The sequence below is a fragment of the Antrostomus carolinensis genome, unplaced genomic scaffold, assembly GCF_000700745.2.
Source record: "Antrostomus carolinensis isolate BGI_N321 unplaced genomic scaffold, ASM70074v2 scaffold27921, whole genome shotgun sequence".
Lineage (NCBI taxonomy): Eukaryota > Metazoa > Chordata > Aves > Caprimulgiformes > Caprimulgidae > Antrostomus > Antrostomus carolinensis.
In genome coordinates, this window is record NW_010295280.1 from 18,588 (window position 1) to 30,317 (window position 11,730).

Below are 11,730 nucleotides of genomic sequence, written 5' to 3' on the forward strand. Positions count from 1 at the left end.
GAATGGAGACATTCTCATCAGTGGTAAAAAGTCAAAGAAAATGGAGCAAGTCATTTAATTTTCAATGGAAAAACATTACAGAAAAGTTGGGGTCTACTGCCCTGAAATATCCTTGAGTTGACATTAGCAGTTTCACGCTTGGATCAGAACTTTCTAAAGGCCTTATATGCACTTAGACTGACTGTTTACCACCATTCTGGAGACTGATCTAAAAAGTAAACATAATTCGAAGTTCTGCGAGAGTCCTCAGAAAATGACTACTAGTAGCCCTGGCAGCCAGAAGCAGCTCTTTCCCCAAATAATATATATTTTAAGATAAAGCAGGAGGAAAATGGTGAATGGTGTCACAGGCAAGAAAACTGAAGTTGTATTAGTACATAAATTAAAGAGATGTATAACTTGACAGTCTGGACTACTGTGAACGAAATATATTTTTGCTTAGCCTTTTATTAGAAATATTTACTCATTTTAATATTTAAATCATTTTTTTATTTAACTAACTAGTGTTTTATTTTGTTTTAGAATCTTAAAATTGAAGTTAAAGCTGCTGATTGATAGCTTCAACTTAAGAGAACTTTAAGATTTATTTTTTTTAATTTTAGTATGTTTCACATCTAAAGTGCTCATCTATGATGAAAAAGACAAGGCCCATTCATAACACAAATCCAGACACAAATGTGATAAGCAACTGACATACAATTTATAAATGGTTTTTGCTTTACAAATGGCCACAAATTATCTAGCCAGTGTGTACACTAGAAGTGACTAATATTTACGCTGTGCAGTCTCACATACTCAAATGTTGTTAAAACATTCTGGTTTATTCTAATAGTCTTATTTACAGTGCTCAGGGTCTCCACATAAATAAACCTACTAATAATCAAACAATCCTCTTTATAACATTACTGCAAACTAAAGGATTGCAACCACAAAGATGGCTATTCCATTACCTAAATTTTAGAAGCATGACAAGAATTTGCATCAATTCTCTGTATACTATCTCTGTAGAAATTTATTATTTAGTTTAAAATTACAATTTATTTATTTATAGCTTAATAAAGCAACGTGTCATTGAAATAGCAGACTACCTTGTCTAACCAAAATGCAACAAAATTCGAAGACTTCGAAATGTTCAGTTCTACTATATTTACTCCAAGATATAACTTCACACTAATAAAGATAAATTGTCAAAGGTAAATATGAGTACAGATATATAAAAAATACTAATATACCTTTACAGGGCTTAAATGAAATATTGGTAATTGTTAAGCACACCCTAAATGCCTCCAAGAATTTTTTTCATCTGTCTATTGCTAGCAAACTCCTATATAACATTATTTTATAACTGCACTGGCTCAGAAAAATTCAGCATTCAAAGAACCGGATACCAAACCCCCAAGTTACAACAGTCCCATTTTCATTTATTTTTCCTTCCTCAACACTCCAGGGGTTCCTAATGTAATTGTGCATGAAAGTAAAGTAAGAAAACTGTCTTTAATACGTATATAATATAGGCTACATACCTGTGTAAACTAAAGTGTGGTTTCTTCCACAAACAGCAAGTTTTGTTTTTTCTGGTTTTAAAGCTATGAATTAAAGCCAAAGGGGAGGGAAAAGTTACAAACAAGCTGATAGCTGGTTCAACAACAAAATCTTCTATGCTCTAGAGGAAGCTCTGTTTTTTTTCATATTTTTACCAACAGAATGAATGCAAGATTCATTGCCCATTTGAACCTAGTACATGACTGATTAAATCAGGATTCCTCCAAGATAAGAAAACAAATATAGACCTTAAAAACCTAAAGTTGACAGTCAGGTTAACTTGATGATGGCTACTTCATCCCAGTGCCACATTCCCCAGAATTTATCATTTATGGGACGTATCTCAAAGAATATATCAAGTTGTAGGATAAAATGTATGCTTAAAGCTGTCTTCAGTTTTCATTAACAGTACTATTCTTAACTCCCTTTCATGCTTTTCCCACTATATTAAATCCCTAAAATCATACTATTCTTTTGTCTTCTCATCTCTCTCTTCCTTCATTATGCACAGCTACCTTTTTTGCTAAAATTTTGCTCTGCACTGCTCTCTTATTGATCACTAAACTCAATTGCTAAGGACAGACCTGTCTGGACTAGTGCCTAAAAGTTTTGCATATACAATCTTGTCTCAATTTCACCTCAACGACCGCCCACCCATTGCACGCACTCCTCTGCAGTCTGGTTACTGTGAAAGACTGGGAATGTATGCAAGAGGAGTGAAGAGCTATTTTGGTGAGAAAGAGAGAATACAGAGGTGACTTCTCTCCCATGGCAGGGAGGAAAAAAAAATTCACTGACTTTTCTATCCTCTGCAATTACTTACTGATCACTGCCAACAATTTATCTTCTCTCAGCCATGTCTATGTGCCCTATACAATGCCCTTAAAACAGCATTATTTTTACATAATATATCTTTAATTGCTTTCCCACTGCACCAGTCCATGACAAAGCCAACAACTATCGTCCCTTTCACAAGGCCTTTTTCAGTCCTTCCAAATCAATTTTCAACAGCTCCATAACATTCAGATTAAAGTCCCTTCCACCAAGTCACCAAATAAATCTATCTACTTAAGCATGAACTGTCTCTGGTCTGTCACACAGTCACAAACATAAATTGTCCAAATTCAGGTTGCTGCCTATTCTGTATGACACCTACCACTACAATCAGGCTGGAACCATAACACTTCCAATGCTGGCTTCTCCCTACAGTCTTCATTTGCTGCTTTATATCCCCAAACTCCGCCTCTGACTTCAGAGATATCTTAATTAGCTCTTCAGAAGACTGCTCTCCCTAACCTTCCTCTCACTTAGGCTAATCAATTGTATTTGAGGAGCCATGCTACATTTACAAGATTGCTGTCAATTTTTCATAACAAATTTCATTACTCTATCATCAAGTCCCAGAAGATATTTTCTCAAAAACATGCAGCCACAACCATTTGGCCCCAAGCAGAAACTGAAATGTGCCCTTGCAACCCCATTCCCAAAGCCAAGTGATGACTTAAAGCTAGTGAGAAAAGCTCCAGGACTTTCTCCTGCTGCCTACTGCCAAGAGAAGAAAGATACCCCCCTTGTGACTTTTTTCAATGGATGGCAGGTCTGGTTTGAATTGCTGTCATCTTCTCTTCGTCTTTTATTCTCCATTGCAATTTGACAGTAAAAACAAAACTTGACACCCAATCCATTTAAGCCAAGGTAAGAATCAATCTCTCACATGGCTGACAGAAGATGTGAACCTGAGAGTAGCTGCATTCTCCCTCTGAAGTGAAACAGAGAGAGGAGCAGATAAAGGACAGTAGAATAAACTAAATCAGGAAGAAAAGTGTTTGAACAAGCAGGATAATTTGTTTTTAATAATAAGCTAACAGATCGATCTGCTAGCAGAAAGGATGAGGATAAACATTTAATGGTGAAAAGAAATGTGTTAATGGGATAGATCTGACTTGACATAAGTAAGGAGATAGGGAAAAAGTATTGACTTAGCTTTGTTTGACAAGATAAAACCAGCTAGGAAAGATCAAGAAGGCAACAGTGCAATGAAAACATATTTTACAACACATGAAAGAATATTGGCATTTATTTTACTACTTCATAGAAATATATTAACATTTATACCCTCTCAGGCACTTCTTATACTTGCTAAAAATGCAGCAGTACTCGTAGAAAATTCCTGATAGATTTTTTCATTTATAAAGGTGCTAAGACAAAAGCGATACAAAGGTTACACAATGCTGTTGGAACTCTGATCTCTAACGCATAGCCAACACTGCAGATACCAAGCATCTGATTAACATCACAATGAAGATGTGGTTTGTCAGAAAAGGCAAATATTACTTAAAATGAGAGGCCTAAAAAAAGACAGGATTCTATGTAACTGAAGTAATCTTCAGACATAAAAGTACCTAAGATCTGGAACTGATGGAAAATCAATCAGGGATCCTTTCGAGCTACCTTAATGAGCTTGTGAGGTAATATGCTACACATGATGACTAAAGAAGGCAGAACCAGTTATTTTGTAACTGCATCTTATAAAGTACCTTTTCACAAGGGTCTCCTTTCAAAAAGACAAAAAAAGAAAAAAATTAAACAAACCTTTTACACATGTTGGTTTGCTGACAGTGTTCTTTGATCCTAGTCCTAATTGGCCCCAGTTGTTACTGCCAAACATGTATAGTTTACCATTCCCTGAAAAAAAAAATGCAGTCAGAATCCATACAAGAGTTTGCATACCTCATAAAAGACAAGATGGTCATTCACACACTATGCTATTTATTACTTCCTTTTTAACATAAGGTGTAAGATCAGGCAATTCAATACTTAAGTATAAACAGTAATTCATATCGTTGTAATTTTTCTGTACAAAAGTAGTAATTGCATTATTTAAATAAGAAAACCCCAGCCAGAAGAAGGGACAAAAAGCAGAACAAAAATCCTCTTCTTTAATTACAGCACAGATAAAGTGTTCTTCAGAAAATAAAATGTTGTACTCCTGGACAGACCCTGCTGTTCAGAAACCACAGTATCTATAGCCCACTTATAAAATACCAGCACATTTAACTGAGCACTCACATCTTTTACCCCAAAGACAGGAATGAATAATGCAGCTATATGATTGATACAAACACAAATTTGTAATATTCAGCTTATTTTATTATTTAGGGAGAGCTATTTATTTTATTATTGAATGTCTTCTCTTAAAATGATTTACACATTTGCTCTTCTACAGACCAGGTTTCTGATAAATTTTCAAATGTGTTCACAAATTGTATTGATTTGTTACTCTGCATATGAAGAAGGCATGCATAAAACCACCATGCAGTCAGGGAGTTTGGTACCTAAACACAAACATTAGGTTACAAATCTTCAACAGCAGCAATGCTAGAATCCTGTTTTGGAAACTGGTATGATGTGTCATTGAACTTGTAAGTTTGACCATTGCAAACAATGAACAACTGTTGTAATTCCAAATAACCAGTATTTTTTAAAAAGGATGGCATCTGACCAGATGAAATTTTCATCATCAGGCATGCAAATGAGACAGCCAAAACTGACTACTGACAATACCTTAAAATGAATGCATTCCATTTCATTTTATAAACTACTACTTGGTGTAAAGCTGTGAAGTTCACACCCAAAGATGACCCCTTGCTCCCACAGAAATCTTTGCAAAACCATAGAAACTGATTTGTCAAAAAACCCCCATTTTGCAACTGTTAAAAAGGAGTTTCTTTACTTTTGATGGAGGTCTGCAGAGCTTTGTGAGCTACGCTCCACCACAAGGCTGTCACGTAAATTAACATTGAACCCTAGCCATTCACAGTTACCACACGATCATGATGCGTAACAGCAACTCCACATAATAATACCAAAATATTATGGCTGTTTGTACTTCAGTAGTGTAGGTTCCCAGTGAATGTTCTGAATGTGATTTACAGACACTTTGAAATATGATATTGATATGTTTAAAATATAACAAAAATATTTACTCTGTTTAAAAAACATCAATATCTTTTCTTAAATATAACCATAATTTTTAAAAAAACAACACAAAAACACAACATCAACAACTAACAATAACTAGTATCTAAAGTCCCAATGAAATTGTTAGATTTGACAATTTTTGGAACATCAGGCTATGTGTGTCAATATTATGTCTTTCCAAGAAAGTTGGAAGGGAAGAATATCTGAGGTAAGTCTATGCTCACGGTGTTTTACTAATAGCATTTACATCACCATCCCAATTTTGATAAAGCTATCACATCAAAAGACATCCAGAGCTGTCTGTCACTACGAGCAAAGCACACCTTAACAGAAGGAATTTTTATTAGCAAATGGCATCCTACACTGGCATAGGCTTCCTTGTATCCGTATTTTATACTTCCTAACTGCTTTTATAAGACAGTAGTACTCCTGTGGGAGTATGATGCCAAACTGCCATAATTCAATTTAACCATATTCTCTCTTATCCATTCAAAATTCCAATAGGTCATGTTTTCATCCTATAATCTGCTCTTTCTTATAGCAGTCTAAATTCTCTGGCATTCCTTTGTAAGTCAAGGATCTTAATAGATGAATTTTTTTACATTCTTTACAACTGAGTGACAGCCTTTTATAATTTGAGGCTTCCAACACTTAGCAGTGTAAAGAGAAAATAAGAAACTGTGAAGCATGTAATTCAGACAGTGAATGAAAACCAACAGGCACTACAGAGGAACCTAAACAAATGCCTGTAACGATGCAACATTTCTGGGTCTGTACAGCAAATGAGGTTTTGGAACACCGTGATGCAATCTAAGCTGCCCAGGAAACACGAGAGAATTTGGTATGCAAAAGGTCCTGTTTTCGTAACTGCGTACTGAGATATCTCGTCATCACCACAGATGCACTGAAGTGAGAAATAATTCAACAGCAGACAAACAGGCAAGGATCACATTTCAAAACTTCGCAAACTCAGACTGTTCTTGCCTTTTTGCTTCCACTGTGGTGCTGATATAGAGAGACTGTAGCCATCTGCCATCTGGAATGGCTGGCAGAAGACAGCTCTGGCAGAGTAAGATTATGACTCTGGGCAGCAGAAGGGAAACAACAGGATATAGACAGGGACTACTACGACTGTTTTGGTGATGAAAACACACTTCCAGTGCCAGTCTCCATCTTGCAAGACTGGAGTATTTCTCCACAGCATGTATGCATTGGCTATTACCAGCAGATATTTCATCATTAATTCAGGGCTACTAGGGAAGCCACAAGATGCTTACAGCTTTAGGAAGAGAGGTTTTGTGGGAGACTTCAGCAAGACAGTGTCTCCTAAACAGTACACTTCTCATAGGAGTAGCTGCTACCACACAACTGTGATTCCTGGGGACACCATCTGTCATGTGCTCCCCTGGTTCATGAAGCACTACTAAAGGCATTCATTCGGCACCTGGGAAATACCATCTGAAACCCTCAGCGTGCTTCATGTTAGTATCAGGCAGCCAAGCATCCCTATCACTTATGTTTAAAGGTATATTTTACATACTCCCGTCCTTGCTTTCTAAATTATATTAGTGTGGGAGGCAAATAAAATGGGGAGACAATGTACAGACTTTGAACATTTATTACAAGATTCTGCTGAGAATTATTCTACCTAAAGAAAACATAAAAGGTAGTATTTTGGACAGAATATCATATACCATGATTTTTTTTAAAATTTATTTGTGCTATTCTGTAAATAAACCATGTTAACAGTTAATTTAAAATTCATATACATTCAAATATGTATCACGAAAACAACAATAACACCAGTTTTGTCAGACGAGTCATGATATTCTCAAAATAAAAGCTTTATTTAGTGATAAGAACAGTCACGCTTAGGACATTTAGCATCACACAAATAAAACCAGCACAGTACGTTGCTTGCTCCTACACACATCAAAGATCAACACAAACGTGTACTAATATTTCTCATTTTCCCCTTGCAGTTGATGCAGAAGATAATGTGCCATGTTCTGATGGCCTACTGGTAGGCAGAAAGAATAGAAGGAACCCGGTGTCCAAAGACCTGGAGAGATTCCAAGGTCTCTTTGGTGTTAATTGATGAATGTTTAATGCCTTACAAAACTCAAAATTATGAGCATGCTATCTTGTTGTGGTTCCAAATGCACCTCTTTTCACTCCTACTTTTACACTTGATACTTCTTTCTTTCCTTCTATCCTCTTGCACCGGATATTCTTCAATTCTCTCCAGAGCTCTGAGTTCAGAAAACATGTATTCCGTCATCACGCCTTTCCCCCTTGTGACCAGGATCAGTCTCTTGGATGAAATGTGGGTGAGCTGCCTAGGATACTCTAATCAAGGCAAATAAAAAGTAAGACAGCTGTTAACTTTAAAGAGCTTCACTGAAAAGAAAATTACTAGAAAGGTATTGGGAGGAGATTCTTAAAAATATGTGCAACATCACTTACTTCACACCAGCTCCCAACAGGATGAATAAATTGCTTTCCAAAGCCTGCATTTATAGAAGATGCAGGGAGTGGACTGTTAGTATTCTTGGTCCAAAAACCATAGAAATGGGGAAAGAAACATTATTAAATATATTACAAGTGATGCTGGAAGATATGCTGCTTATGACTGTGTTAAAGAACTAAAGAAGACAACTGCTTAAAAAAAACCTCCTGCTTGACCTTTTTAATGAAGATTGTGCTAAAGGTAGAGAGCAAATGAATAAAGAAACACAGATTTAAATCCCAAACTCAAAAAGGAAATGTTTCTCTTAACTAGCTCAGCAAGCCAACTCAGAGTCAGCAAGTAACTCTCACTAGTCCTTTCTACTCCAACAAGCAGCCACAGTATGTCAATAAATTTCTGGACTCTAACTCCTGACATAGAAAGCCAAAGAACAGAGTGTTTTATATTTACTTTACACTCTTCTTCCTAAAAGTCATATGGGAATATCGATGCTGGATTAGATGAAAGAAGTATTTGAAAATTTCTGAATATTTTGTTTGAATGCTAAATATTAGTGCCTGTAGATTTTCTTCCTTTATATTCAGCCAAGATTCAGCGCTGGATGTAGCTGTCTCTGCTGCCCAAAACCATCTTTAAGGACTGTTTTGTATCAGTTTGGGTGATTGTTTTACTTACGATTGATAAGACATGTTAGTATTAAACTGATATATTTCTATTAGATTTGAATCTATCTCATATTCCCACTGTCCCCTACAGACATAGGTCCCACTACCTCTTCCTGCAGGTGGAAAGAGAAAAAAGGAGGGGGGAATTTTGTGACCTGTAAATAAAGACTGAAAATAAAACGAAGCATGCGTTAACACGCACCTGCTTGGGATACTTTTCCTTCCTCAATGATGTTTGGCTTTTATCTCTTCCAGGTCAGGTTCAGCTGGATTTCAAGAAGCTCCTGGTTTCCCCACAAGGTCTGTACCCTTCTCAGTAAACTCATTATCGGCATGCGCTTCTGGAGCTTTTATTCCAGGTGTTACTGCAGTTCAGTTTCGTTCACCAAGGACTGCAATTCCACTGTATCACCCAACTCCATCTAACAGCAGAAATGCGAGGTGCACACGGGCACACACGGGTGTGAAGAACAAACCAAGGGCAAAGGTTCCCTGTTTCATTTCTTCACTTTTCTGTACGACTCTTGCAGTTTCTTTACCTTTGTTCGTTTCCAGTTAGTATTTTACCCTCACTTTTACTTCTACTTTACAGTCCCAAAAAAACCTTTTGGCACCAAAGAAATTTTGTATTCGTTTCCAGTTAGTATTTTACCCTCACTTTTACTTCTACTTTACAATGTCTGAAAAAACCTTTTGGCACCAAAGAAATTTTGTACTTAAGCTTCTACAGCTCCTTCTCCTCAAAAGCTTCAAGAAAATAAAGATCTGATTATCTAGAAGTTTCTGTGGTGATGTATCTGCACACAACAACAAAGGCCAGCTACACTGACATTTTTGAAACATGCTGCATATAGTAAAATAACAGGGAGAAGGGGAGATAGAAGAGAAGCGGTGCTGCATGCAAACCTATGCAAGTTCATTTCTTCAAAAGCTTGATCTACATGGCCACTATTACAGTACCATAGGAATTAGGGGATGGTTGCTGCTTAGGGTAACAGTATCAGCACAGGCACAAGCTGGGGGAACTCAAGGAGGCAATTTAAATCAGCTAGTGTAAACTCAGAATTATACTAGTGTTATTTCAAACTGGGTGTGAGCATCCAAAAGGATATATAAAAAATTTCAGAAGGAAACTTTCACAGTGTCCCAGATTACATTTTGATGAATTTTATGCAACAGGCCATTTAATAGAACTGGATCAATCCAAGGAAAAGTGTCAAGTTTTTTTCAAAATAAACTCTTCATGGATAATTCCTCTTCTATGAAATTAGGCTTGAAAAATCAAATGTATAATTTTACCTCAAGATATTCTGCAATGTATGAAATCTGTACTCTTTTTTTATCATGCCTGGAATAGTACATTCTAAAAATCCAGTGTCTTCAACTTTGCCTGGGGACACAGCAAGAAACTCTCAAGAAATCATTTAATCAGCAGTGACCAGTGGGGCATTGATGAGGAATAAATACATGCCAATAAAAAAGTCCTGAAAATACACATATAAATTTCATAACAGCAAAGTTTTATTATCTATCAGCAGTTGACTGTCAATACAATTGATGCACATGCTCATCAACAAGATTAGTCCCTTCCACGTAAAATAAATTTAACAAATTCTTCAATAAGCATTGTTTCCATCAGTTCAAAAAAATGAAAACAAGCATTAACACTGCTCACACTATTGCATCTGAGCTTCTTTGAAGCTTTTGCAATTTATTTCCAATTTTAGTAGAATTTTTTTGAGTTGCTTTTTCAGTAATTCAAATCTTCATTTCAGAGTTACAATTTTATCTCTTGTTTCAGGCAGATTCCTAGTGAACTTGTTGACTGTGCTCAACACATACTGTTTATTTCCATAATATAAACCTCTATATTTATAAAGATTGTCTACTGAACAGTGTCAGATTCACAAGAAACATTCAAACTAAACAAAGTCATTGTCCTTACTTTAAATCCTGTATGACACATTATTACAGATTCCCTCATGACAGTTCTTGGGCACATCTTGTAAAAACCTTCAGTGACCTCACACTAACTTCAATAGCATCTGATAGTTCCCACAGAACAGTCCTCTCTCCTCTCCATAACTTCATTTGTTATATTACCTCAGGATTGAAGTAAGAATCATAACTTTCCAAGCTGTCCAAATATATAAACTTTTAACATATACTCCATTTTCAATACTGACCTGTAACAATAGCAGTATGTTCATCTCCACATGATATAAGTACAGGCTTGTCATTTTTGAACCAGAACTTGCTAGGAACATCTCCTGCAAATTTGCTTTTTCCAAATGTGAAAATAGCACCTGATTCTAAAACACAAAAAGATAATGTCAGTTTTAGTGAAAACAAATTTTGACTCATACATTTTGAAACAATAATTTCCTATTAATTCAATTGCACATTTTAGTTTCCTATCTTTTTTCTTTTTTAAAGAAATGGCTAAAGGGTTTTCTTCGGTTTCACCGAGACTACTTCATTTTCAGGCTCACATTTTAGTCCTTCTGATTCTTCTTAGCCTCCATGAATTTCCTAATAGAATAAGTATGGCATATTCTGTTCTGAGGATACAATAATTTATTTTAAAGTACACTAATGTACTTTATCACTACCCTCTAAGAAAAACTACCAGGTGTGTAAAAGAAAGAACAAAGAACTCCAAATAAGTGCTCCCAGAAAGTAAAATTAAAAACTCGTCCTGAAAGCAGGCCGAGACAAAGAGTTCTCACTTACATTTATACTTGAATTCAAACAGGTTTTCCAAATTGGATTAGAGAGAGACACACACACACACACTGTGAAGAGGTCACAGGCTCCAAACTGACCACTCTTCCTCACCCATCTGAAAAGACACATGTGCTCTAAAAATGGACCCCTAAAATCAAAACTCTCAGCCTTCAAAACACGGGTTGGCACAATTGCCTTTGATTATAAGATCATGATCTAAAAAACCCAAACAAAACCACCCCAAAATAAAGTCCAGATAGCTCTTCTGTCTTTCTAATCTGTCTAGTTTTCTCAATTCTTCCCACTTTGGAAAGTGTCAGCAATGTTGTTTAAAAACACGGAATG

General features: G+C 36.1%; 1 protein-coding gene across 1 annotated transcript in view; it reads right to left on the minus strand.

The window, feature by feature from the left end:
• Positions 1–10,970, minus strand: part of RPGR (retinitis pigmentosa GTPase regulator) — a gene marked incomplete at both ends in the record, with an annotated part of 29,549 nt that extends 18,579 nt beyond the window's left edge. Inside the window, 3 exons of the mRNA XM_010177941.1 lie at positions 1,524–1,586; positions 4,135–4,227; positions 10,845–10,970. Of these exons, the coding sequence (XP_010176243.1) occupies positions 1,524–1,586; positions 4,135–4,227; positions 10,845–10,970 (282 nt within the window). The remainder of the gene's footprint in view (positions 1–1,523; positions 1,587–4,134; positions 4,228–10,844) is intronic.
• Between the last annotated feature and the right edge of the window lie 760 nt (positions 10,971–11,730).